The sequence below is a fragment of the Dromaius novaehollandiae genome, chromosome 13 (assembly GCF_036370855.1).
Source record: "Dromaius novaehollandiae isolate bDroNov1 chromosome 13, bDroNov1.hap1, whole genome shotgun sequence".
NCBI classification, from domain to species: domain Eukaryota; kingdom Metazoa; phylum Chordata; class Aves; order Casuariiformes; family Dromaiidae; genus Dromaius; species Dromaius novaehollandiae.
Window position 1 is genome coordinate 2,180,487 of NC_088110.1, and position 27,694 is coordinate 2,208,180.

A 27,694-nucleotide genomic window follows, 5' to 3' on the forward strand; every position below is an offset into this window, starting at 1 on the left:
CGTTGGGCTTTGACTCCGGCCGCCTCCGGGGTTGCAAGGCGGGGAAGCCCCCGGCTGCCAGGGTTTCCCCCGGAGCGGCGAGCTCGCTCCCAGCACCTCCCGCGTCCCCGCGGCAGCACCGCGACGTGTCTAGGGCTGGCGGTGAAAGGGCAGATTTCGGACTCAGCCCCATCGGTGCGATTTAGCAGTGCAAATACACGCGGAGCCCAGCGTGGACGGAGGCAGAGCCACCTGGCCGGGCTCTCTGCAGCGGGCGCCGTTGCCGCAGCGGGAGCGTGTGGCAGGCAGGAATCCTCCTGGAGCTGAACAAATCTGTGCTCCGCGCATAGCCGGGGGTGCGAGCCAGGCAGGCAGGGCATGTCCCTACGCGGGTGCCCACCACACTTGGAGACGACGCTGGGGAACACGCAAAGCGGGCGAGTCCCCGCTCCAGGGCTGCCCATGGGATCGGAGCCCTTCGGGGACCCCGGCGTCCTGTGTGCCCCCATGCACGAATGGGGTGAGGGAGCTGCATGTTCAGGGGCCAGACCCCAGCCCCACTGGCTTTCCAGGCCCAGCTAGCACGACTAAGTTGCTGATGGGCTTTTCTCAGCGCTTCTCGCTCGTACCTCCGTTCTCCAGAAACACTAATTATCTTTCATCTCCCACCAGGGGAAGGCAGGAATTCATTATTCCTGGAAAGGAAAAGATGGGAGAGGAGGGAAAGCTCCTGTTTCTCCTGGATGCCCAGCCAGAGACACGTCTGGGCAGGATTTTCCGTGCTGGGAATGTTAAGTCCATGCATTTGCAGCCCGGCGCTGGGGAGCTCAGGGCAGCGAGGGATGCTGCTGGCTCCCTCTTGGCAATGGGAGGTCCCAGCTCAGTGTTTCGGCTCTCCTGCCCAAGCCACACTGCGCGCTCCCGGCATGACGGCTCCATGCCGGAGCGTGGGCTGTCGGAGATGGGATTGGAGTCTGCAAAAGCATGCAAAACCCTTGGTATTTTGGTATTCAGTATTTTGGCAGGGAACATGGGATGGGAACACAATGGGACCAATTTATCCAGCAATGCAGGGAGCAATCGCAGTCCCAGATTCTTGTGGCAGCGAAGATGACGGTGACTAGCAGCCCTGCACCAGACGGTTCCCGGGTGGCCTGGTCCCAGTGGCATGGGCATCGGCACGTCCGTCCGTGCAGCCGCTCCGCTGGGCACGTAGTGCTCCTCCGGGCTGCCAGGCACGGCTGTTTCCTCAAGGTCAGAGCCGAGATTGCTGCCGACGGGTCTGGCCTGTGGCTGGTCAAGGGCTCTCAAGGTAAAAATGAGACAGGACGAAGGGGAAACGGGAGCGACAAAGCGATTGGCAGCCCCGGTATTTAAAAGCGAAGCCCAGCGTGCCCAGGAGCCCTGCAGGAAAAGCTGGCAGGCTCGCCGGCGCTTGCACGCTCATGGCCGTGAGCCGTGCATGTCTCATCGTTTCGGTGTCTGCCTTCAGCTCAAGAAAGAAAGGCCAGCTTTTGGCAGGGTGCCACGTGGTGGGTGAACCCCGGCTGCAAGCGTCCCCCTGCCTTGCAGAGCTGCCTCCCGGCATTCCCAAGTCCTGGAAGCCGCTCCAGCCTCCGGGTTGCTCTTCCCCGTGTTTGCAGGCAGCCCTCGAGCCCTGCTCTCCTTGCTGCTTGCTCAGCCGAGCTGCGAGCCCAAGGGAAGGAGCTCCTGGCGTGAGTCACGCGCGTTCCCGGTAACGGCATGTGCGCTGGCCCCGCTGCGTTAACGCGCCTTTTTCCTGTTTCCGGTAGCGGTTAGGAAACGGCTGCCTCGTCATCGCCCCCAGCGCCGGCTCTGCCGGGACCGCGGAAGGTGTCGGCGCGCCTTTGCCGCCCGCGGGACGTGCTGGCACCGGGCAGAGGGCGGCTCTCGCCGGCGGCGCCTGCTGCAGCCTCCCTCCCGGGGACGCACAGCCCGGAGCGGCGAGGCTGCAACCCGCTGGACGCCAAACCCGAAGGCCTGACGCGCCGCAGCCTTCACCAAAGCCGGCGTGCCCCAAGGTGGCCCGTGGGGCACAGGAGGTCCCCACCACCTCCCGGGGCTCCAGCCTTATCCCTGCAGCGGGATCCAGAGCCCGGACTGCTGCAGAGGGTCCCCACGCCCGCGGGGAGGGCATGCAGCTATGGCGGGCGCTGTAGCGAGACAGAAACGCTGGCTGGTGACAAACACGGTGAAACGACAGGTTTTTTTTGTGGTCAGAGGGAGTTTCCGTTCTCCTTTCCGGGCACGCCAGCCGCTTGAAAGGGAGGGCAGCCCAAGCGCGGTGCGGAGCCGGGGCAGGGACGCGTGGCCCGGGTGGGAGGCAGCGGAGACCTGGCACAGCTCAGCGCGGTCGTCGGGGCTTTCGGCAGCGGGGGGTGCGCGCGGCTGGGGACGGAGGGGCACCGGTGGATTTCCAAGCCTCGGAAGTACACCGGGAACCGACGCGGTGCGGGGGTCGCGTTGCAATCGGACTGGGGGTTGCACCTGATTCGGAGCCTGGTCTGGCTCCTGGGTTTCTGCGAGCGCGCGGGAGGCTCGGGGCTGGCACCCAGCCCTACGTGCCGAAGCAACCGGCCGCCGGCCAAGGCACCGCGCCGGGGGAGTTGTTCCTTTTCTTAGGCCAAAAAATGCCGTTTGCGGCATCGCATTGCACATGTACATTATCAGCACCTCGCTAGCACCCCGGGCTCTGATTCCAGGCAAAGTCAGAGGGACAAAGCCCTGGAAACATAATCCTTGAAGTCTGGGGGAAACAGGCAGGGCCGAATTAATCTGGGGACAGGCAGCAGTGTGGGCTCAGACCTTGACTCCCAAATCCCTTTCGGGATGTGCCTTGGGTCCCTGCTGCCCTGAAGGCTGCAGGAGAGCAGAGCCGAACACAAGTTTCCCGTGTCCTACAGGGGCGTCCTAAGCCAGTACTAGTGCTAGCCTCAGGTATCCCCAAGATCAGTTTTCATCCAGGCTTCACTAACTTCATTTCGGGCTTATTTGCGGTGCTCAGCCCTACCGAACAAGATACCTATTTCAATGTTAACTAACTTTTAAGCTTCCACTGCAGGGTGGCCTTGTCTCTCGGACATCAGCGAAGACACGCATGCATGCACATGCATGCACGCATGCACTCAACCTGGAGACACGAGGTTCTCCAGCGTCGTTTGATTTGCAGACCCCTGAGCTCCCAAAGCCTGGGAAGAGGCATGATGCCTTCCTTGCTCGGCTTTTTTGGCCCTCCTGCAGTGCCTGCATGTCCTCAGACCGGGAGCAGAACACCGCTGCCTGGGAACACACAGGCTGGTTTCAGTGAGGGATGCTTTCAGCAGCAGAGCTGCAGGATTTTTTACGGAGAGGTTTAATATCAGACTTGGCTGGGAATTTTACAACAATATTTTCAAAATCAGAACATTCCAGCTAGGCAAAAGTGATCCCAGAAGAAGGGCATCAAAAATACGGGGAAAATAAGGGTTCCATTGGTTTTCATTCAAAGTAAAAAGTCCATTTTTTATGCTGGAAGCTATTTCTCATCCTGAAGTTTAAGCAAACGCACATAAAAGCAGAATGCATGCCTTACGAGCGCACTGAGGCAAGAGCTGATTTTATTACCAAGGATTACAAAGCTGAGTGTGACAGGTCAAACAAGGCAGGAAGCCCTGCTGTGGCCATCCTGCTCCGCTGAGCCTGGTGTCCAAGGGCAAACGCCGGGGCGCGCTTGAGCCCCCAGCCCAGCTCCTGTGCAGGCGCTGGGGAGGGGTGGAGAGGGCAGACTGTGCTGGGTGTAGACCCTGCACGCACATGGCGATGGGCATGGCCAGACCACTCTTTAGGAAGGCTGAAAGACATGGGGCCAGAGCCGTAAATGAGCCAGCTGTCCATCCTCGTGGTGGCTACAGGCCACGGGCAGCCCCTCTCGTTGACAGCTGGAAGGGCTGCAAGGATCCTGCTTGCCATGGTCACCGAGCCACCAGAAGGACATCTGGGGAACACTGACCATGACACCAGAATGGAGACTCAGTCCGTCCTACTTCTGCGAGGCTGGGATTTTGGACCTAACTGCTCATAATGTGGTCTTCTCAAACTCCTCCGAGCACATCCCTGTCTCCTTCAAGGCTCCTTCTTGCTCATTTTTGTGGTCTGACCCAGAAGGTGCCTGCATTTGGCTCCTGGGAGCTTGGCTCGGGCGGAGGTGAGCGTTGTCTCTGGAGCCAGGAAGGAGGTTTTGTCTCATGCCTGCCGGCAGGTTTGGGCACGAAGGTGGGCAGCTCTGAGCAGCCAAGGCGAAGCGACTGTAGGCAGGCTGGAGCAACTATGGGGCAGATCCTCAGGTGCGATTAAACCGCTTTTTCCATAGGAGGTGCCAATTCCCAGACCCATTAGCTGGCACCCGTGGCAGACTGCGTGGCACCCCTCTGCTCCCCCCTCCCGCCTTCCAGCACGTGCTGTGGGGCCCCCCTCGCTGCAGCTCGAGCCCAGACAACACTCAGCCCTTGGGGATTGCACATATTTTATGGAGAGACACTGGTAGCGCTGGGCTTGGCTAATCTGGCGGAGAGGAAGTGAAGGGGAGAGCTAACAGCAGCCTACAACTACTTGAAAGCAGCTACAAAGACGTTGGTGTCAAACTCTTCTTGGTAGTACCAGGTGATATAACAAAAGCGGCATCAGCCATGGATTTGAGCTGGGAAGTTCAGCTCAGACACAAGAAAAAAAGATTGACTAGGAAGATTGCACAGCCCTGGGACATTTCCCCAGAGAGTTGAGATCTCCCATCTTGGAAGCTTTTAAGACTCAGCTAGACAAAGCCATGTCTGCCCTCACCTAGTCCTGTCCAAGCAAGAGGCTGGATTGGAGACATCCTGGCAACCCTTCCAAACAGCATTGCTATGATTTGTTCTGCTGCATCATCCTGCTCACCCTCCTCCTTCACTGACTATAGCTGCATTCAAGGCAGCTCAGCTCACGGTTGCACATTCCCTGGGAGTGACTGGGACAGGACCTGTAAACCCCAAAGTAACCAGCATGAGTAAACCCCAGAGTAACTACCCCAGCATAACTGCAAATGGTCAGCCTGAGCAGCTGGAGACCAGCACCAACCCCCTTGAGGACACCAGTGTACCCTGCACCAGTCACCAGGGTGGTGGCATGAAACGTGAGGCCAACCCAGGCCAGATGGGAGCAGATGAGCCTGGCACTGACCAGTCCCACCCATGCCAAAGGGGCATCTGAAAGTATCACCAGCATCCTGGAACTACATGTGGGCAACAGCAACCCACAACTTCTCTGGTGGACCAAAACTGTCCTGGGATCAGAGCAGAGCTTTGCGCGAAGCTCCTCCCTGGAGACAACCAGCACAACCCACCCAAACTCCTCAAACCTGGCATTTATTGTGTAGCTCCCCTGCGCCTTTGCTATCTCCTGTGTTATCTCACCCACGGAGCAGATGAGAGACCTCCACCTACCACCCAGATGTGTGCTGGGGCCCCTGGGTGCAGGGAAAGGCCCTTCAGCACCTGGAGCCTATGGGAGACGAGAACCATGCAAAGGAGCTGGTGTTTCTCCTGCCCAGCTCTCCCTCCTGCCCAGCTCTCCCTCACCTTCCTCTGGCCCTTAAAACCCTTCCCTCCCCTCCTCATAACCACAACCTCCTGCAGCTTTGCTTCTCTCCCCACTACCTTTGACAGCCCCTAGACAGCCTCCCAGCCAGGAAAGGCCTTAGAAACAGGGACACTGCTAATGTTCTTGGGACCTGGCACCTGCCTTGGGCCACCAGCTCTGCTCGCCACGCAACCCTGTGGTGCTGGAGCTGGGCAGCCCAGCAGAGACGCTAGCATGGAGCTCACCTAGGTCTGCCTCTGGCTCTTGAGGCAGGTCTGGCTGATTCATGGCCTTGCCATTGCCCCTCTCTCCTAGCCCTTCTCCACGTGAAACAGGCTGAGGACTTGTGCCAGGAACGCTCTGCCTGGTCACTCCGAGAGGTGGCTATCTGCTGGTGGGCGGTGCTGGTGCATGGTCCACCGATGTTCTCCGAGGCTTGGTGCCGATCTCCTGCTGCTCCAGTGCAGAGCCCTTGTGGTGGCGATGCCACGGTAGCTGGGAAGCTGCCAGCAGCGCTGATCCCAGCCCTCGGTGAGCCCGGCTGCTGCCGCTTGCAGACAGCCCCTGCCTTTCGGCTCTTCAGCGGTCACGAGAAAGCCTGCGGGCGGGCTGACGTCACCGGGTAAATCACTCTGATCCTTGGGGCTCCGTCTGCGAAAAACATAAAGCTCTTTCACCGCCTTGGCGCTGGCGCTGCAGACAGCGGAGTGGGAGGCACGTCTCATTTCGCACGAGTTTCCTTCCCAGGTGCCGCAGCCCGTCGGCAGCCCCGGGGGCGAACGGGGCCTCCCCGCTCCTCCCTGCGGTCTCGCAGGTGGGCTCCCGCCGCGGCAGCCTGGCTGGTTCCCCACCGGGCCGCGGCGCCGCCGTCCTCCTCCCTCCCTCGGCTTGCAACCGCTGCTCAGCACTTTCCCAGCCGGCGGAGCAACCTGGCGAGGATCTCAGCCAGGATGGGTCAAAACCACCGCCTGCCCGGCTCCTCCTTTTCCACGGCTGCTTTTTTTTTTCTGCTCTCTTTTGCCCCGAGCTTGTCACCTGCTCACGTAATCGGGAGCATCCAAAGGCATCATCCCGGCTGAAGTGCCGTGCCTGCGCGCTCCCGAGCGAAGGCAAACGGCTTCGCCATTAGCCCCCCCCTCCCCCCCCCCCCCCCCCGGGCGGGACACAGGCGATAGCCAAACAGCCTCGTTTCTCCACCGAGAGGTTGCAACTTTTCTCGGTGACTCTTTAAAACATGCTGAGCTGGTGGTTCACTGCCGAGCGCACACAGCGTAGGTGGTCGGCTCCTGGGGAGCTGGACTCTGCTGCTTGCACAGCACCTACGGCAGCAGAGGCTTTTAGGAACTACCTCGAGCAAGAAATCCTTATCGGACAGACTGATTGCTGCTGGACTGGTCCCAAAGGCAAATTTCCCTCGCGAAGGACAACGCAAGGATTTCCTCCCCCCCCCTCCACTCAGCAAGGGCCTTTGAAGCAAGGCCTTAAAGATAATCTGATAGTATCAACAAGTGCAGCCAGCAACCTGAAAATAACTCTGTCAACCTCCCGATAGCATCAACCGCAGACAAAAGTCTCTTTGTTCCCTAAATAGTGGAGAAGGGACGGCCTGAAATGTCCTTTCCTCATCAGCAGGATGCTCTCAAGCTCAGGAGAACCAAGCAGTGATGGTAAGACACGGGCCAGACACCTGATGTGCCAGGAGGGGCCCGATCCTGCTCTCCCCAGCCCAGCCTCCGGGAGAGCAGGTCTTGGCTGGAAAAGGCAAAGAAAGTGAAAGCACGAGAGGATGGGAGGCGAAAGAGAGAGTGAGATGCTTTCTCTTGTTCATTTTTGTGTCGTTTCTCTCCAGCAGGCAGATTTACAGTGTTTCCCAAGAAGGGCAGCGAGCTGGTCACGATGACCGCAGCTGAAGGCTTTGCTGGAGGCAGCGACGCTGAGGATCCGTGCTGCACGCCGGGGCCCGTGCCACGGCTCCCATCCGGAGCCACTGGAGCCCAGCATGCCGTGGGGCTCGGCTCCGGGTCCCGGGATGCTGCTCTTCAAAGGGAGCCTCATTCATCACCCGGCCGCGTGACCGGCTTGTGGTGAGCACCAGCCCTGGCTTCCCATGGGAACGGGAACGCTGCTGGCGGCATGGAGCTGGTGCCCGCTCGCCTTTCATGGGGCAGAAGCTTCCTCTGCCAGCAAGCACATCTGGACAGCTGTTCACTCCCAGTTGTTGCCCTTCTCCCTGCTGCCTCGCGAGCCCAGCTGGCCCTTTGGGGCCGCGGCGCTGCCATTGCTGGTACCGGCAGCATCTGGGGCAGAGGGAGGCTTTCCGTGAGGCCAGCCCGCCTTGGGTGATGGGCTTCAACATAGCCCCCCACAGCCCTCAGGGGCTGCGGCCGCACGCCCGGGGCAGTTTTGAACTGGGACCTCCGGATCCACAATGAAGCTGGGATAAGCTCGCAGGCAAGGCAGATGGAGGCCCTGCGGGAGGTTCCCGCGACGCAGAGAGCGGGCGAGTGGGCCGAGCCTGCGGGGACAAGATGGTCGCTGCCGAGGCAGAGGGATGCTGTTTGGGCCGTCGGGCTGTGAATCCCCCCCAGGGCTCGTCTGGGCAAGGACAGCTCATTGCCTGGCTCCATCCCCACTCTCCGCGCGGCCCTCGGCCTCGTGGCCCATATCCTGGCAGCGCCTGCTAGGAAACGCCGCTGGCCTCGCTCGGGGAGCGGATAAGAGGGGATGCGCTGGGCTCCCTGCCGGGCCTGCGAACACAAGGACGGCGCCTGTGCCAGCCGGCTCCGTGGTCCCTCTGCCGCCGCCTTTGTCTCCGAGCGCCCATCACCTCTGCGGCGGTCCCGGGAGGTTGTTTTCCACCCTTCCCCCAAGGAGAAAGAAAAGTCCTATTCAAGCGATTGCAAATATATGCGAGCGTAACTATTTACTTAGGGCACTTCCTGGAAACCTCCCAGCTCCCTTCTCCTCCCCTGCAGATCTCCTTGGAGCCTGTCCTTTCTTTTGCCCTGGCGGCTCCTTTTCAGCGCTCACAAAGGGCTGGTCTCGGTGGGAACTGGCAGTGCGCTCCCGTCGCTCCGCAGCGCCTTTGTTCCCTCTGCTCTCCCAGGGCTCATCGCTGTCACGGCGCTCCCAGCCTCAGCTCCCGCGGTGCACGGCAGCTGCGAGGCGGGAGGCCCGCGGGGGCCCTGCGCTGGCACCGAGCGAGGGGCTGAGATTTGCCGACCCCTCGCGCTGCGAAGGCACCGGCCCCCCTCTGCCCCCAGCTCTCCGCATGGTTCGGCCCCCGAGCGAACCGGCCCGGCGGCGCAGGTTGCTGCTCTTTGCCCTGCTGCTCCGTCTCCTTCATTTCCTGCAGGGGACAAGGATAATGTTCGTGGGGACACTCTGTTCTGGCTTCTTTTCTATTAACTTATTTTTAAGCCTTTTCTGCAGCCAGGCTGCGCAGCTTGCCAACCAAACAACTCCTTTCCTGCCCTGAACACTTGCCAGGCTCCTGTGCGGTATCGGCTGAACTGGAAATACCCTGGAGCTGGCCCTCGCTCTCAGCCCGTCCTCCCCGGGTCCTGGGGCACCCTGGATTTCTGTGCCACCTCCCGTTACCGGTTCCCCTTGCGGCCGGTGCCCCCGCACCCCACTAAGCCAGAGGGCAGCGGGGCCGGGTAAGGCAGCAGGGCGGCTGCAGAGCCCCTCGGCGCTGTGCCTGGGCCGGCTCCATCCCCAGCCCCGAGGCAGCAGTGCGGGCACCGGGCAGAGCCGGGCAGCACAGAGCTGGGCAGAGCCGAGCTGGGGCAAGCCGGGCTCAGTAGGACTGGACAGAACCGAGCCGAGCGGAGCCGGGCTGAGCAGGGCACAGCCGAGCGGAGCCGAGCCGGGCTGAGCCGGGTCGGGTCGGGTCGGGTCGGGCAGGTGCTGGGGCCGGGGCCGGGGGGCCACTGCCGCCCCCGGCCGCGATGCTGGAGGGTCTCGGCGGAGCCGGTGCAGCGCTGCCCGCCCGAGTCCCGCCCCGCTGAGTCACCGCCCGCCGGGGGGCGGGGGCGGAGCACCGAGCCCCGCCGCGCCCCTCCGCACCGCACCGCTCCCGTCCGCCGCGGGCTCCGCTCCGCTCCCGCCGCCCCGGTCGCAGCCCGGCGCCGGCACAGGTACCCGAGGCGCGGGGAGCGGCGGAGCCGCGCGGCGGCACGGAGGGGAAGGGCTCGGGGGGCGGCTGGGCACGGGAGAGGCGCGGGGAGGCTGCGGGGGGGCTGCGAGGGCGCAGCGGGCCGGGGAGCGGGGGGGCCGCGGAGCCGGAGCGCTGGGGCAGCGAGCGGCGGCGGGAGGGCTGGGCGGCCGCGGGGGGGTCGGCGGCGGGGGGGTCGGCGGCGGCGGCGGGGCCGGCAGGGCTCGGGCAGCGGGAGGGCCGGCCGCAGGGCGCAGCAGGTGCGCTCGCCCTGGGGGATGCCCGGGGCCGCGGTGGCGGGGTGCCCTCCGGCACCCCCTCGCTGGGAACACGGGGAGGGGATGCTGCGGGGTCTCCGGCTCTCTGTGCGTTTGGGGTGTGGGCAGGGAGCCGGCACCGCTCGTCCCCGGCTGTCCCCACGGGGTCCTCATCCCCGCAGCCGGGAGGGCAGCGCTGGGCAGGGCTCCGGCGCCCGAGCAGCGGCACTCCCCAGCCGCAGGCCCATGCGACTCTGGGAATCCGTCACCCACTGGGACCGGGAATCCGTCACCCACTGGAACCGGGAATCCGTCACCACTGGGACTGGTGCCACTGGGAAGCACCGCGGGGTGACAGGTTGCCCGGTGGGCAGGGAGCAGAGAGCCCTGCCCAGCCTGTCTGGATGCAGCTAAGCGGGGACAGACAGGAGGCTTTGGGGTGTCCTGTGGTCCAGGCTTGTGACGGGACTTTTCCCATCCGTGCGCCTGAGCTGAGAGCGTGGCACGTCTCTGTCCGGGCAGAGGCAGACGGGGGTCTCCCCGCTGGGCTGCACTAGTCAAGATTGAGGTGCAAATTCTGCGTTGAAGCCTCCGTCTCTGTGTGCCGGCTAGCCCATCCCTACGGGCTGTTCCTCTCCTTGCTAAATCGGGCTCTCCCTCGCCTGCCCCAGCGCCCGTCTCCTCTGCCCCCGGAGCCAGGCTGAATTCCAGGGCCGGGAAGTCGCGAATCCCCCCTGCGCCTCGCTGGGGCCAGCTGCTCCCGGCTGCTCCCTCCAGCACAGCTGAGTGCTGCAAAGCACCCCACCGCAGCGCAGCGCGTGTGGCCGCTTCCCACCCCAACCCACCTCGGGGCAACCGCCACGTCGGTCAGCGCTTGCTTCCGTGCAGAGGCTGCAGCGTCCCCCCGGGACGGCAGGCTTGTCTCAACAAGGTGATTTCTCTCCCCAAAAGTGCCTGCCGGGGGATTCCTCATGAGAAATTTCAATATGCTTCTGCCGGTTCTGGCACGCCGCCGGGGTGTGCAGGGCGCAGAGCTGGTTTAGGGTGCTCGCCGTCTCCAAGCTGGCTGAACTTGAAGCCAGCGAGACCAGCCGAAACCCAGAGACACCAGCCGGAGAACTGGAATTAAGTCTCCTGGAATAACCCCTTGGCAGCGAGTCTGAATCGCTGTTCAGCAGGGAACGCAGCCAGAGCTCATTTCATGGTCTGAGGCCTTCGGTACCCTTGGGTACCCTACTTCAGACTCCACCAGGAGCTGGCACCTAGACCTGGTTTTGGAAAGTGAGCCCAGGAGAGAGAGGCTGGGCCTTGAGCAATCCTTGAAGTGCGGTCCTGACCGCGATCCCAGGCACGGCAGGTTTTGCTGTGCCGCAGCGGCGTTTGCAGCTCCTGTGTGAGTCACGCCAAGGCCTAAAAAAATGTTGCATAGTTGATTGCAATCCAGCTCTTAATCCTGCAGCCTGGGGGCTGCTCTTCGGAGAGCAACAGGTTTGCAAACAACTGTGTGCTGCTGGGACGGGGCACCCCGGGGCTGGCAGCGCCCGCACCTTTCGGCAGTGCCAGCGGGCGTTCGAGCGGCACGGCTCCTCCGGGCTGGGAGCTAAACTCGCGTGGGCCACGGCCCGGTGGAGGACAGACGGCCGTGCCGAGCCCCCGCTGACGCGGTACCAGCTGGGCAACAGCTTGCCGGCACCTGTTTTTCAGGAGCGCTTGGACCCGCCAACCCTTTTCCCATCAGCTCCCCAACAGCTGGGGTTTGGCAGCGACCTGGAGGGGGTTTGGCCCCCGCTGCCTCTTACCTGGCTGCTCAGCCCCGACGGGAGGGAAACGCGGAGCGGGGAGGGCAAGGCATGCCGAGAGCCCAGGCCGCGCAGGAGCGGGCGTTCAGCGAGGGCACACGCTGACCCCCTCCAGGCTGGGCGGTAATATTTAATGGAGGTATTAATCAGTGACAGACTCCCCCAGCACCAGACTAGTGAAAGGCCCTGGAGCAGGAGGAAACTTGCAGAAGGACAAGGGAGATGTGGCACGTAAAACCCGGGTGGGGGCCGGCTACCCCTGCTCGGGCTCTCGGCCGCTCGGTGCTGCGCAGGTTTTTGGTGCTCCCAGGAGCTTTGCTTTCGCGGAGACGCTGCAGCCGTCGCCCGGCTGTGCCTGGCCTTTTTGCAGTGGGAACAGCCCGGCAGCCTGCTTTACCCCAGCCCCCGTAAACCTTGCGCGGCGCCAGTTTTGCTGCCAGGCTCAAAGCTTCCAGAGCCCCAAATGAAAATCCTCGGAGCCCAGTCTGGAGCCGTTCTGGGCTGCTCTGCTTTGTACTACCCTAAATGTCCCTTCACTGGCACCCATGAGACTGGGAAGTGATGCAGAGCTGCTTCATGCAGCCAGGGAAGAGACCTGGAGGAAGTGCCCTTGCTTTGCTCTGACCTGGACGGTGCGTTCAGGCGGGATCTGGCACAGGTGAGGAGGAACGTACGCCTGGCTGCATATAGAAAGGCTTTTTTTCCAGCCCACTGACCTGTGCCTGCACCCCAGCAGGTCCATGCTGGTGCTGGTTCCCATTTCACAGCTGGGATGCTGCAACCCCCAAACTTTACGCTACCTGCCTTGCGGCCTGGCCCGGCCACCCCTGCTGCATCAGCAACGCAGCCCTTGGGAGACGCGAGCCACTCCTCCGAGATCCAGCGAGCCTCAAATCGTTGCAAACACACCTGCCCCTCTGGAGCCCATTTATAGCAGTTGCCAAAGCCGCGGGCTTTGCATGCCATCGAGTGAGGTGCTGTGCGTTTCCCTGCACTACGGAGGAAGTGAGGTGGTGCTAGTTGGTTTAGTTAGCTGAGGTGTCTGCAGCCGCGGTGTTTTGTAGGAAATGGAAATGTAATTTTGGACGGTCGAAATAGGGCCCTAAGCAAAGCCGCTGCCTCCAGAGCCTCGGATAGCAGCTGTCCAGCCGTGCCGTCCTCCCCCGGCGTCCTCCCCGTCAGCTATCGGCGAGACTCCCTCTCGTCTTTCTCCGGAGGAGATGTTTACTAGCAGCCCGTCAAGGACAGAAGACCTGGAAAGAACTTAGTCTGGACCCGTGGGAGTTTTTATCTTTTTTTTTTTTTTGTCCTGTCTGCAAAATTCAGCCCGTGCCCAGCAAAGCGGAGCGCTGTGTGCCGTGCCCAGCCCCGAGCTGGGGGGCACGGGGCCAACCCGCGTCGGCTGCAAACCGAAACGCTGAATCGCAGCCCGCGGTGGACGCCTGGTGCCCGCCGGACTTTCAGCCCGGCGCAGCTGCTGATTCAGTGCCGCGGGCATCCGCCAACGCGCCGGGGGTCCGGACCCCGGCGGCCCAGCGCGTGCCTGACGGCCACCGGTGCCGGGAAGTGCTCGAATGCCGAGGCGGTGAATAACAGGCGTTTCCCCGGCTTCCTCGCGGACGTGTGACCGAGGACAAGGGCACACTGTGAGGGGGAGCGCGGGAGGGCTGAGCGGTGACGGAGCCCGGGGCGCTCGCCGGCAGCCCTTCCCGGCCGAGGGACGCCTGCTCCCTCTCGCAGCTGCAACCCCCGGCCCGAAAGCGCTTCGTGGGCGTTCGGGGTTGCTGGTCTCTTCTTGCCTCCGTTTCCCCCTCTGCCTCCTGAGATCGGGCCTCCCTCCCCGCCTGGGTAACGCAGCTGCAGGGGAGGAGCCATGCTCATCGTTATCTAGGCAACGGGAGCATCGAGGCACAGAGCCCTGAAAAAAAAAACACCCTCGAAGCAAAAGCGAGCGATAAGCTCCCAGGTCTCCTCGTTTCCGGTGTTTGTTTAAGATATGAGAACACCTTCCTTTCTCCTTGGGAAAAAAACCCGTCATGTGAGAAGCCCGCGTGCCTGTGCAGCCTCCAAGCGTTCAAATACCTGGCGCTAAGTGACCCGGACCGCAAGCACATTTCTTGGTAGTAATAAATGCTGCCTTTTTTTTCCACTTGCCTCCAGGTTTAGTGGACGTAGGGGTTTCTAAGAATGGGAGAGCTCCTGGGAGAGGGGATGGCCTTGTCGGCGCAGCTGGGGACCATAGCCGGCATGGGGCAGGTGAGGCAGAGGATGGGCTTAGCCCGAGGAAGGCTCCCGGGGAGCGCCGGGGTGCCGGGCTGGCTCAGGCATCGCGCGGAGCCGCGTGGGGGGAACCATGGGGGTACCGGAGCGTGGTGTCCCCCGAGCGTCCTTGGGCGGGCAGGGAAATTGCGCTGGGCGCTCGCTCAAGGAGCTGGCACGTCACAGCCCCGCGGGGCCGGTGGCAGCGGGGGCACAGCCTCCCCCCAGGCCCCCAGCGCCGGGCAGCCCCGGCTCGCCGCCTCCCGGGCCCTTTCCGGCCCGGCCTTTTGCGGGTGCCGATAGGAATGGAGTTGTCCCGTTGAAACGCCCTTTCAGGGGATTTTATCGCAGCTATTGTTCGGCTCAGGAAGCAGCAAGCAACCGACCAGCACGTTGCATCTGGGCGAGCAGGGCCGTTTGGTTCGGAGGGGAAATACCGGCTGCCCCTCCGCGGGGATTTCTGCTCCGGGGCGAGCTTTTGGTGACGGCTGGAGCTTTCTGATCCTCAGCCCCTTCCCTGCCGTGCCGCTTCGCTGCAAGCCAGCTTTTATTTATTTTTTGCTCCCACGGCAGCCGGCTGATTTGCAACCCGACGCCCCCATCTTCCCGGGGTGGCAAATTGCTACCCGGAGCAGACGGGGAGGGAAGACGAGCGGGGTCTTCCCAGGGCCGGGCTGCTGCAGAGCAGCTCCGGCAGGCGATGCGCGGGTGCAGGATGTGGCCGTGGAGCTGAGCTGACCGGCAAAACTTCCTCCTGCTCCACCCGCGAAGGCGGCGAGCAGCCGTGGCGGTGCTGTAGCGAGCACGCGTGGGGACGAGGAAGCTCCTCTTGACGCGGCGGTAAGCCGCTTTCTGACAACGTGGATGCCTTCAGCCGGGACAGTTTTGAGAGCGACGTGGGAGCACGACACAGCCCCGGTGCTAGCTTGGCTTTGAGCATCACTAAGCGTTGCAGGGTGCAAGAACGCCCCGTTCAGCCTGACCGGCCCATCCAGCCCTTGTGTGGTGCTTTTCCACTGCCGGGAGGCTCCGTCGGAGGCTCTCGCGGGTTGCATTACGCTGTTTGCTGCTGATGGGGTCCTGGGGGAGCGGGTCTTTACACGATCCGCTCCATTTTCCAGATGTTGGCCATTTTCAGTCCAGACTTCCCCACCTGGGGTTTGTGACAAAGTGCTTTTCCTGGGTGCTGGTGCTGTCAAGACCAACACGAGTGATGTTTCTCACCAGGCAGCTTTCCCAAAGCATTGCTGAGCGGCCAGGTTCAGGCGTTGTGTCCCAGGCAGCCTCGGCTGGCAGCTATCGCTGTGTTGAGGGAGGCTGAAACCGCGGCGAGGAAAGAGTGAGATGTTTCTAGAGCTGGCAGATGGCCTAGCTGACACGGAGCTGTGGTTAACAGGGTGGTCCTGGGGACGGGGCAAAGCGAGATGGGAGAGCCCGAGGGTGAGAAGCGTGTGGTTAGCTGGGGCACATGGGTCCGTTAGCATCTTCGGGCTCCCAGCACTGCGTGAGGCTCTGGGGCAGAGTGACACCATCCGCCCAAGCGGTCCTGTCTCCTGTGGCGAGGATGCCTCGGAGCGGGGCGCCTGGCCTCGTCACCGAGGTCCCTCCTGCCTGCTCTGTCCCCCAGCATCCCACTCCCCGGGGCTGCCCTGCAGCCTGCAGCTCCTGCACTCACATGTGCGGGGTGCCAGGGGCCGTCCCCTCCCGGACCGTCCCCTCCCGGACCGTCCCCTCCTGGCGCCCAGACCCTTCCAGGCATCCGCTCTGCACCTTTTGCACGGGGGTGGCCCAGGAGTCACCCAGTCGTCACAGTCCTCATCTGTGCTTTTGTGGGTGCCCGTGCAGTTTGGGAGCTGCGGAGAGGGGGGACTCGCGTGCAAGAGGGGGAGGCAAGCGGAGATTGGTAGCTGCATCCCCGTGGCCCTCGGACCCTGCCGCTGCTCTGCGGGGAGACCACGGCTTGCTGTAAACATCCGTGCAAGGGCCCCGCGGTGGCGGGTGCAGCTGGGCTGGGGGCAGAAAGGGGGTTTCGGCAGCCGCACTTGCTGTGTCAGCATCACCGAGGCCGCGGTGGGGTGACGCTGCGGCAGAAGGGCTTGTTCGGGGCTGCTCAGACTGACACCAGGGCAGGGAGAGCCCGGGAAAGCCAATTTCCGCATGGCTGGAATGACTTTAGCTGTAAGAATGAACATCAGGTCCATCCCCCGTCCCCGCCAGTGGCGTTAGGGGATGCTATTTCGGGAGAGCACATGTGCCTGGCCGATTTCTGCCAAGCGTTTCCCTCTTATTCCCCCACCCCCAGCATTGCTGGACGGGCGACGTCCATGGGTGCATCCTTTCCGCATCTGTTTATGGACCTGCTCTCCATGAATGTGCCTGGTCCCTTTTTGACCCTCGCCTCCGCCGCCTCCGTGGATTGCTGGAATTCCCTGTCTGCATGCAGAAGTCCTTATTTTATTTGGTTTAAACCCATCTCGTACTACTTTTGTCTTAGGTTCCCACTCCTGAGGCCTTTCCTGCAACCCTTTGGTGACTTAGTGTCTTTAATAACCTCGCGTAAAAGCTTGTTAGAGAATTTCTGCTGGTCCGAGGGGATCCAGTGCTGCAGCGCGAGCCCAGCAGGGTGGCAGGGAGGAGCGCCCAGGACTGCAGCCCGGCTGACAGCCGGGATCTCCGCTCTTGGATCCGCTGCTTGGACAGCTTCTGCCCGGCTCCCCCTCCCCCTGGGCGGGGCCAACGCCGCAGCGCTGCGGGTAGAGGCATGGCTGACTCACGCTGTGAGCGTGTGACCACACTGCGACCAAGTGACTGCAGTTTTAGGCCACGAGCGGGGAGCGGAGGAAGGCTGCAGAGCCCCATCCGCCATCGGGGCCGGGCGAGGAAGCTGAGCGTGGGAAGGAGCTGCTCGGTGGGCCCCGGGGCTCCTGCTGCAAGACGGGGCTGTGTCAGAGGACGGGGCAAGGGAAGGAGCCATCAGCCCTGCGTCCCGGCGGTCGCTCAGCTGATGTCCGCGCGGAGCAGTAGCCCCAGGCTGCCTTCCCTGGCCCCGGGACTGTGGAGGCCTCAGCATAGGGCAAGCGGGAGCGCGAGTTGCAGGGGCTGGGCCAGGATGCCTCAAAGGAGCGAAAACCCTTGTGGGGAGGAAGCACATGGGGTGGAAGCGGCTGTCAGTCGTGGCGGCAGGTGCTGGGATACGGCCACTGGTCCCCTGAAGCCTGGCCAGGGGCACATTCCCATCTGCATGACCCGTGTGGCAGCCAGCGCGTTCCCACGCTCTGCTTCCCTCTCCTGAACCGGAGTGGGATTGCACCCAGCTCTGGTGAGCACCACTGGTGGTGGCCCATGTGCCCCACTGCCCCTGCCGGGGTGGCCCTGTGGGGCAGACCCCTAGGCACGTGGGATGTGTGGCCCCAGGTGGGCACTGCGGTTCTGCGATGCACGGGTGGCTTTTTATTTTCTTTCTCTAAGGCTGCAAAGGGACTGTTCCCTCAGGCCATCCCGTTCGTGTAACACAGCCACAGGGCTGCCCCTTCCGTGGGACCTGTGCCCAGGCAGCTCATTTCACCCGCAGTCCAGGCCAGACCTGGCAGTGACCAGCAGCCGGTGATGTCTGAGGTGAATTGAGCTGGCCTGAGCCACGTTCTCAGCAGCTGTGCTTTTACGCTGCAGGAGCAAATGGTTGACTTTGCAAACAGGGGACCCAGAGCCGGTTATTCCTCTGGATCTTGCTCCATCTTCGTTTCTGCTGGCCTGACGGCTCAGGATTTATCTGTCAGTGCAGCCCTATTTGCTGGCCACAAAGTGGCTGGCAACATGACCAGCCCCTCAGCTAATCTCTAGGGGCTGAAAGCACCAGCGAAAATAAATCTAGGCCTGGCAAAGTAGGAAACCACCATTTCCTTCTGTTCCTACCACCCGTGATAACAAGCCAGCAAATGAACCGAGAGCTGAAACAGCAAGAGCAGCAGGGATCCCGTGCTGCGCTGAGTTGTTAGTGGTTGGGGTGCATGCAGGGCATGGTGAGGCACCATCTCCGCGCTAAGGGCACAAGGATCGGGCTCCCTCACACCTGAAGTCCTTCCAGCTGTGCTGGGTGTCCTGGTGCCCATGGCTCTTCTTGGTGGCAACGGCACCAGGGAGCTGTTCCTGCAGGACCTGGGCGATAACCCCTTCTAGGGCACGAAAGGCGAGCACGGCACTTTTGCTTTCCCACCTGAGCAGCAGCTGGGCTTTGCTCTCCGTCCCCTGACCCTACAGCGCAGCTGCGGGCGATACTCCTGGCATCCCAAATTATTCACATGGCTCCTTTTCTTTGTGACCTTCTAGGTGACGCTTTCTCCTCGGAGGCACCCAAAGTGGAGAGAGCCATCCATGATGCAACTCTTCCTTCTGCTCCTTCTCTCCCTGCTCCCAGGTAGGCTGCCCCAAGCCATGTCCTGCCCTGGGCTGGCCAGATTTGGGCTGCTGGAAGTAATTGGCAGCTCCAGAATGGGAGGGCTAAGGGTTACCCAGAGTTATTTGCAACGTGGTTTCTAGAAATGTCTCGTGGGCTTGTTTGAAAGTTTGAGTTCCCCTCTTGCTCCTGGTCCATTGAGGTCTCCAGGGCAGGGGCTTGGAGGTGCTCTGGTCCTTTCCAGAGATGCCATGGAGATGGAGAACTCTGTTTCTTTATCAGGCTCTATCAGCCCCAGGGACCTGCATCTGGCAGAGGTTGGGGCCCAGAGAGAGAGGGGAGGTCCTGTGTCCTGAGGAGCCTCGACTCACCCGTGAAACCTCCGAGCGTAACCGTGGCCAAGTCACTGAGCTGGCTTAAGTCACTCGTGTCAGCCAAGGATGGGGTCATGCATGTTTGGGGGAAAGCCTGGGCCAGCGGGGTGGCAGAGTCGTAACACACGTGACTGCCGATGCGGCAGCAGTTGGTTTGTTGGGGGGTGACCGTCCCGGACCCTGGAGCCCCTCTGGCTGAGATGAATGTTTCCCTGTGTTTGTGCAATGCAGGGATGTGGGAGAGCAGCCGCCAAGAAGAGGACTTCCGCTTCTGTGGTGAACGAAACCAAACTGAGAACAGCTCTGTCATCTACGAGCATGGCCCTGCCACCATCTCCATTGAGAACACGGCCCAGGCGCTGATAATAAAAATGCCTTTTTCTCCAGACCGGAGAAACTCATATTACAAGTACAGCTTGCCTCCGACTTTGGGCAGGTACCGCTTCTGCGTCTACTGGTTCAAGCCCAACAAGACCCTCAAACTTGCTTACGGAAAGCAGAACTTTCTCCTGGGAAAAGACCTGTCTGGTAGCATGCTCTGGGGCAAAGAAAATCAGAAGACTGGAAAGAACAGCAGCGCTATCTTGAATGTGTCCTATATTTTGAAGGGCCAGAAGAACACCTGCCTTGACAGTTCATCTGATTACTTCTTCCGTGGTAAAGACAATTCAATGTTATTTTAATGAAAGAAGAGTTCATTTCATCCCCAACCCACTCTACCCTTCAGCAGAACTACTCTGTTGTGCTGATAATTTGTTGTAGCACAGCGGTCTAAGGACACTGCTCAGGGTTGACAAGTGGTAGGAGTAATTTTGCTTGAAGCAACCTAGAGGCAGCCCCTGATACCCACATTTCCCTGGGTAAGCAGGTTCCTAAAGATGAAGACAGAAGATTACTCAGATTTTCAGAAGTGCCTTGGCCCACCAAAATCCAGGGGACTTGTGTGCCTTGCAGAGATCTCCAAGGCTCCCGTCTGCACTGCTAGACACCTAGTTAAGCTTAGGCAGCCTGGCCTCAATATCCTCTGCTGCAGCCAAGCTCCAGCTGCTTGTTCTGGCTGCCCAAGGTGACCAGGAGAAGCCCACTGGGTCCTAGTCTCTGGTTGCTCTTCCGGGTACAGATCCTGAGGGCCACACTGAAACCCTCTGCTTTCTGCTCCCTGCGGTCTGCTAGGGCTCCGTCCCCTGGGGAGTCAGCCCACAGCCCAAGGGTGGCTCGGGGTGTGGAGGAAGCTGGCTCTGCCCGCTTTGCCCACGGTGTTTCCTTTTGCATGCCTACCAGCCTCTCCAGAAAACATGCCCGTCTGGGAGCAAGATGTGGAAAAGGAGCTAACCGACTTGGACAGCCTCATGGTGCAGGCCCCTGCGGCAGCTGCGGATGTCCCTGTGCACAGGACCTTTCGCAAGTGAGTTCCTGGCTCAAGCCATTCCCAAACCCTCCTCATCTGGCTCACGGCCTCTCACCGGCCAGCCCGATGCAGCCCGCTGGGGCCCTGGTGAAGGCCAGGCAATGACTTTATTAAAGCAGAGGGTATTTATTGAGCCTGCCCATGGTGCCAGAGTATTTGCACATCCCTTATTCCTGGCCGGATAATGGAGGCCTTCGGAGCAGAACCGGTGCCTGCTGTCTCCCACTCACTCTGTGCCCTGCTTTTCTCCAACAGCAAACTGCAGGAGTTTGAGAAGAAGCTGGCCAAGGTGGAGTTTGAAGGGCAGAACCGGACCTTTGGGCAGGCTGCCATGCATGCAACTGTCCTGAAGATTGAACCTGGTCGAGCTCCTCAGGACGTGGCCTTTGCTTCCCAGAGAGAGGTGAGTTCGGGCTGGGAGCTGAGCAGCGGAGCGTGCAGGGATGAAAGCACAGCTCCGGAGCTGGGGAGGAGAGTCCTGCCAGCCGAGAGCTCCTCAGGGCGAGGAGCAGCAGCTGTGACCCCGCGGCCCAGCACAGCTGTTGCGAGAGCTTTGATGAAGGCACTTGCCGGAGCCCTCCTTGTTCTTGGCCCTTTTTGGAAGGTGGCAAGAGGCTATAATGATGCTCTGACGTTCTGACTTGTAACCTCTGGGAAACACCTCACTGTCCCCTCCCAGGGCCTTGCTGGGAAGGGGTTGGCAGAAGAGAGCAGCAGAGAGGGGCAGAGAGGTGTCCCCTCTTCTCAAGCGGCTGGGAAGGCTACGGCTGGGACAGGAGGAAGGGCCATGTCAGGGGACAGGACTGCAGTCCAGGGATCCCTTCTCCTTTGCTCCGCAGCCTCTGCGTGGACTGCGCATGGGGCAGGGAGCCGCAGTCGGGCACTGCCCGGCTCCCCAGCTGGCGCAGAGCAGCAGGAGTTCCCTGGCCATGCTGTGCCAGCTGATGCCCTAGCTCCTGTGCAGCCTGCCCTGGCAATCTCAGCCCTCCTGCGTTCTCAGACACCCTCCCAATCTGTCTTCTCTGACGGATTTCTTGTTGCAGGAGGGCAGAGAGGTCCATGGGTTCACAGTGGACCTGCCAAGCAGCCTGTTCATGAAGGTGAAGGACAGGGAGGAGGTGGCGGAGCACAGGGTGCTCCTCATGGACATCAACAGCCAGACCATGTTCCAGGTAATGGCCGGGTATGGCATGGTGAGGTGTCTCTGCCATGCAAGGAGGGGTTGGTTGTACAGGGCAGCACACAGCCAGCTGGAGCAGGAACTGCTCTTACAAATAAGTGCAGAGCATCCTTCTCCCGGGCTCTTTGCTAGCCTTGCCTGGCCACTCTTGGCAGAACTGCACCCTGTAACATTGCCTCCAGTTCAGCCAGGCTTTGCCTTTACCTCTGCTCCTTCTGCAGCCCTCTGTGATCTTCAGCCAGCCCCAAACAGGTTAAACCTGTGGCACCCAAGCCAGGTGGGCAGCCGCTCACTTGGAGAAGGTGCTGCAAAGATGCTGAGCTGAACACAACCACAGGGCACCATGGGGGCAGACTGTTTAAAACTAACTGCTGGCTGGGACGTGCTTGACTGAAGCCAGTCCCTAAGTCATGGAGGAACAGTGCAGGGAAAAGGAGACACAGTGCCAGCGCTGTTGCCGGGGTGGCATTTATCTCACTTTGCTTTATAGTTGACAGAAAAGACCTAGCACGTGTGGGGAGAGGGGTTGTGTTTTAAACATTTGCCCATGGTTGAGATAGATGATCACAATGTGGAAGTGCTTTTGCCTCTCCTTGAGGCAACTAGAAGGAGTGAGCAGGAGTGCAGACATCTGTGCTTAAATAGATACTGCTGCCATGTGGACCTCAGTCCTACCACGGGAGCCCCTGATCCAGGAGAGAGGCCTGGGCCCTGCAAGTGTGAGGTGGAGACATGACAGAGGAAGAGGCACGGGACCTCTGTCTTTGGGTTTCTGGGAACTCCCACTACCTTCATGCCTGGCAGCTCTCCCTTCCCGTGTTGCCACCATCTCCTCCTCTTCTCCCGCAGGATGAAAACAACAGTCGTGTCCTGGGTGGCAAGGTGGTTGGCATCTCCCTGGTGGACACAGTAGTGGCCGACCTCTTCGACCCCGTGGTCCTCACTTTCTTTCACAACCAGCTGCCGGTAGGTGGAGGAAAGAGCCTCATTAAACCTGACCCCTCCAGGAATAGAGGTGCAAGAAGGGCTCAGACCCTGCCAGCTCAGAGTGTGGTCACAATTCAGCAGGTCCATGTCCATGTCCTCAGCCTGCTAGTAAAATCTACTGGGTGTTATGGGGCTGTACCACAACCACGTTTTCCTCTTGTACTCTCTCTGGGGCTCTGCTTGCTCCTGTCCAGGAGATGCCACTTCGCAGATGTGTCAGAGAATGGTTTCTGTCTTGAGCCCACACTCACGATATGGCCCAGTTAGTTTGTCTCCTGAAAACTTCTAACTGCCTGCCCCATCTTTCCCCCTGCCAAACTTGCCATCTGTGTGACAAACCCAGAGATGTGTCCTGATCAGGGGCCTGCTTTTGTCATTTCAGAGGAATGTGACCCCACTGTGTGTCTTCTGGCAGGAGGACACCACCAGTGAGTATCTGGGTGTGGGAGCTTCTGCATCTGGGTGTAAAGTGGAACATTGTCTTTGCTCATTCTGCTGTTGCGGGTACCAGCAATGGGGAACCAGCAAGGTTGACCCAGCTGGTGTGTAGCAGTGAGAAAAATATCCTCCTCACCTTCACATACCTCCTATTAGTGCCATAAGTCATTTGTACCTCCCTTCTCTTCTCTAATTCCAGGGAGCTCTCTATAAAGATGTCCCAGGGGGTTATTTCAGGCTTTTCCCTCCATAGCTAACCTAACAGCTCTCTCCCTCTCCAGGGGTGGGTGCTGATGCCTCTGAGGGTGGCAGTACTACATATATATATGTTCTTGTCGCTGTGTGCTCTGCATGGCGCCAGCTAGGACCCCACCTTTGTGCTCTCCCCTGCCATGGACACCTTGCTCTGAAGCTCAGAAAACTTTTCCATTGCATTCCCACTGCTCACCAAGCTCTCCCTTGCAGCAAACTTCGGCAACTGGAATAGCTACGGTTGTACAACAGTGAAGGGGGATATCCAGACAGACTGCAGATGCAACCACCTCACCTACTTTGCTGTACTGATGGTGGGTACTGCTTTCCTGCAGCGTTCTGCATCCTTCCCCTCCGTTGAACTTCTCCCTCACCGTGGTTCTTGTTCCTCCTTCTCCTCAGGTGTCCTCCCCGGAGATCACCTATATACACAGGGATTACTTGAGTATCATAACATACATTGGCTGTCTTATCTCAGCTTTGGCATCCCTTTGCACCATCATCTTCCTCTACTTCAGGTACGACCCTGGAGTCTGGGTGCAGAGATGAGTTAGCAGTCTGACAGGTGACCCCACGCTGCATGTGTGCATCATTCTGTGGGTGCATCCTTTCCTTTGCTGTTAGACCTACATGGGCCCAAGCTTTCCAAACACAGTTGGTGGCCCAGCTATAAACATGATGAGGGAGCCAGGTTTGCAGAAAGCACTGAATCCTTCTCCCCAGAAACCAACTCCCTTTGTCAGGTCTCCTGGAGGTCTCTCTAAAACATCTACTGTTTTCAGTGACTTTGGAAAATCAGCTTGGTTATTATCATGGATCCAGCAAGCAGAGGCCTGCAAAGATCTTTTCAAGGGTCCAGTGGAGAACAGGAGGGTGTTCTCTCAAGTAGTGTCACTGATCCTACATGGATGATAGAGAGGCTGAAAATATGTCATTCTATTCCCCCCATGCCCTGGATTTGCAATACAGAGCTAGCTGGAGAGATCTCGATTTGTATGTATAACAGTTGTTGCCATGTGCGGGATTGGCCACTTAGCCCCCTGGCACTAACAGAGGGTCTCCTTGCTCTTCTGATTGCGGTGAGTTACTCCAGCTGGAGCCTTGGGGTGTTGTGGGGCACTGAGCTGAGGAAAATGGCCAGGCGTGGTGGTGAGATCTCTCCCTTTCACTTTTCCAGAAGCAAGCAACGAGACCAAATCACAAGCATGCACATCCACATGAACCTGCTGGGCGCCATCTTCCTCCTGGACCTCAGCTTCCTCATCTCAGAGCTCTTGGCTTCCACCAGCAGTGAGGCAATCTGCAGATTTGGGGGGCTGATTCTGCACTTCTCTCTCCTGAGCTGCCTGACGTGGATGGGCATTGAGGGCTACAACCTCTACCGGCTTGTGATCGAAGTCTTCAATGCCTACCACAATCACTTCCTCCTCAAGCTCTGCCTAGTGGGCTGGGGTGAGTTTGGGGGAGGCAGAAATATGCCAAGGCCTGGGGCAACAGGATGTAGGAGACACATAGGTAGACTCAGATTCTGCCCCTAGAAGTCTTTCTTACTGTATATGGTGCCTGGATGGGGATGTAGACGTAGATACAGGGGAGCAGATTCTGAGAGCAGAGGGGTCTTTCTGTCAAGGCAGAAGACTTAGTGACTGGGAGGAGAAGCTGGAGCTATAGCTTCAAGGGCAGTTCACCCTTGTGGTGGTGCAGCAAGGGAAGCATGTGACAGCCACTACTTGGGGTCTTTAAGTAGCGATGGGATGTTCTCTTTCTAAAAGAAACATCCAGGACAGCCACTTTGGTGAAGGAAATACCGGAGTACCACTGCCTTGCTTTGGGCAGGAGGCTGCAATAGCAAGATCTCATGCTCTTTTGTGGCCTAAGTGTCTATGACCCTGGGAGACCCATCAGCTGTGGGCTGTGCAACACAGCTCACTCCCTGTCTAGGGCTGACACCAAGCATCCTTGTTGCGTGCTCTATCCTTGATTCACTCTGAGGAGAGAGGACGCCGTTCCTTACTCTATGCAAGGAGAAAGGGACAATGAGTCCTTCCGGTAGGTCCGAGGGCCAGAGGATTATGGCTGTTGCTTCATTCTGTTCTTGATACCCAGGTCTCCCCTTCTTTTGCGTGATGTTGATCTTCTTTGCTAACTGGACGAACTATGGCCCATTCTCCATTCCAGTGTATGAATCCATCAGTGGCAAATCCACCAGCGCAACCATGTAAGTCATGGGAAATGGGTTACTTGGTCCCTGGTCTTAGATAAAGCCAGCTGGTTGAACTGTTGATGTGTCCTATTGACTTTCCTTAGCTTGCCAGGCTGTGGTTTTGCTGGCTTCTTTGGGACCTTGCATAAGGTGGGGGGGAATCTCTCTCTGTGTTTAGCTGAGCTGGGTGCTGAGTTTGCCAGGCACCTTCATGTCAGCTTCCCCTGACCTGTCCTGCTTGTGCCCCTGTAGGATGGCAAAACATAACCTTCTGCCCTTTCTCCACCCTCTAGATGCTGGATCACAAGCCCTCTGATCCACAACGTAGTGAACCTGGGTTTCTTCAGCCTGGTGTTCCTCTTTAACTCGGTCATGTTGGGGGCCATGGTCCGGGAGATCCTCAGGCAGAACAAGAAAGGCCACAAGTTCAAGCATGTCCTAGCCCTTTTTGGGCTGAGCGTCCTGCTGGGCATCCCGTGGGCACTGGTCTTCTTTTCCTTCACCTCTGGCGTTTTCCGCCTTGTCTCCCTCTACATCTTCACCATCATCAACTCTCTCCAAGGTGAGCCTGGGGCGATGGGCTCCCCCGAAAGGCACAAGCTGCCCTAGGGCATTCGTGGGGTATTGGCAGGGCCAGCAGTGAGAGGTACAAGAGGGCCTGGCCTTGGCAGGCTGGCCAGCTCGTTCTTGCATCTATTATTGCTGGTGCCTCAAAGGGGTTCTTCATCCACCCTTTCTCACCCCTCTCCCAGGTTTTCTCATCTTCCTCTGGTACTGGACGATGGTGCTGCAGGCAAAAAAGTCCCCTGACTCCCAGAGCAGCTCTGACAGTATGAACCTGCAGCCCAACAGCAGCTAAACCCACCCCGACTGAGCCCTAGTGCTGCCAGCGCCACGGGGCTCCCTTGCCAGCACGGCTCCAGGCTGGCCCAGGTCTCCCAGCAAGAAGGACGGCTGCGGGGAGGGAGCCGAAGCCGTCACGCTTTGCTACTGCACCTGCCCCACATGGCTACTAGGAACGCAGAGAAACCCGCCCCGGGGTCTGGCCGCGCGGAGTCCAGCACAGTCCGTGGCTGCGCTCTCCTGTCCGCTTCCCGCTGCACCCGCGCACCCCGGCCACGGCAAGCACTGCCCCGTGCCCAGCGCCGCTCTGACAGTATGAACCTGCAGCCCAACAGCAGCTAAACCCACCCCGACTGAGCCCTAGTGCTGCCAGCGCCACGGGGCTCCCTTGCCAGCACGGCTCCAGGCTGGCCCAGGTCTCCCAGCAAGGACGGCTGCGGGGAGGGAGCCGAAGCCGTCACGCTTTGCTACTGCACCTGCCCCACATGGCTACTAGGAACGCAGAGAAACCCGCCCCGGGGTCTGGCCGCGCGGAGTCCAGCACAGTCCGTGGCTGCGCTCTCCTGTCCGCTTCCCGCTGCACCCGCGCACCCCGGCCACGGCAAGCACTGCCCCGTGCCCAGCGCCTGCTGATGCTGCTTTGCCTCTCCTTCGCTCTGTGCCATGGGTGCCGTGGCCTGGGCTCCTGCCAGGGCAGTGGTGCAGCCCTCGGCCGGGCAGCCCCCTCCCTGCGCCTGCGCGGGGCAGAGCCGTGGGGGGACAGGGCTGGCTGCTGGATGGAAGGACGTGTGCGGCACAGGCCAGGCCCTCCTCGCTTGCGCTGGGAAGGAGGGCTGCGGCAACAGGCGGAGGACAGAGTCTCTGGTGCCTCCTGAGGTCTCCTCCGTCATGCCCAGGCCTGTCCTCTGCTTTTGTCATGGGGCAGCGGGTGGGAAAGGCCCCATCTTCACCCCTTGTGGTGGTGGTGGTGGTTACTGAGAGGGTCCTTCCCCAGCAAAGACTGGATAACTCTGCCTCCGCGACACCCTCTAGCAGCTGAAATAAACTATTTTTGTTTTTTTGTTGAATGGTTCTGTATTTTTATATGGTATAGAAGTTTAATGTATGCACTTGTATGTCAGAACTGTGCCCATTAAAAATGTTCCTGCTCCGACGGCGGCTGTCCTGGGTCCCTCTCCCGGAGGCGTGTGCGTAAGCTGTCCGTGTGGGTGAGCCTCCAGGAGCTCGGCTGGACCCTGGGCTCACCAGGCTCCTTGGAGCCACAGATCCAACTGGGGTCTCTCAGTGTCGCGCAGTTTCCCTGCAACCAGCCTGGTGCTGACCGAGGCGGCGGCATCCTCGGCGCGCCCGGGAGCACGAACAGCAGCATCTTACAGCAAGAGGAACCGAAGCATGGAGGCATGGCGATGCGGGTCACTCAGCACCGAGCCCATTCGAGCACTGAATCTCTCCAAGGATGGAGATTCCCCACCTCTCTGGGCCCTTCTTCCAGTGTCTTACCACCCTCACGGTGAAATTTTTTTTTCTAGTATCTAATGGGAATTTCCCAAGTT

The 27,694-nt window shown here is 60.2% G+C and overlaps 1 protein-coding gene across 2 annotated transcripts; it reads left to right on the forward strand.

Annotated features, from left to right (window-relative positions):
- Positions 1-9,585: 9,585 nt before the first annotated feature.
- On the forward strand, positions 9,586-27,208 carry ADGRG1 (adhesion G protein-coupled receptor G1). Of its 2 annotated transcripts, none has more exons than XM_064519372.1 (14): positions 9,586-9,731; positions 18,390-18,477; positions 19,062-19,487; positions 20,112-20,235; positions 20,494-20,641; positions 21,282-21,410; positions 22,268-22,384; positions 22,788-22,833; positions 23,309-23,409; positions 23,498-23,613; positions 24,273-24,547; positions 25,202-25,313; positions 25,592-25,860; positions 26,051-27,208. In XM_064519372.1, the coding sequence occupies exons 2-14, from the start codon at positions 18,435-18,437 to the stop codon at positions 26,155-26,157; spliced, it is 2,013 nt and encodes a 670-aa protein (XP_064375442.1). In that variant the 5' UTR covers positions 9,586-9,731; positions 18,390-18,434; the 3' UTR covers positions 26,158-27,208. The 2 variants fall into 2 exon arrangements, with proteins under 2 accessions (XP_064375442.1, XP_025959830.2); XM_026104045.2 differs by lacking the exon at positions 9,586-9,731 and adding an exon at positions 14,037-14,060.
- Positions 27,209-27,694: the final 486 nt, after the last annotated feature.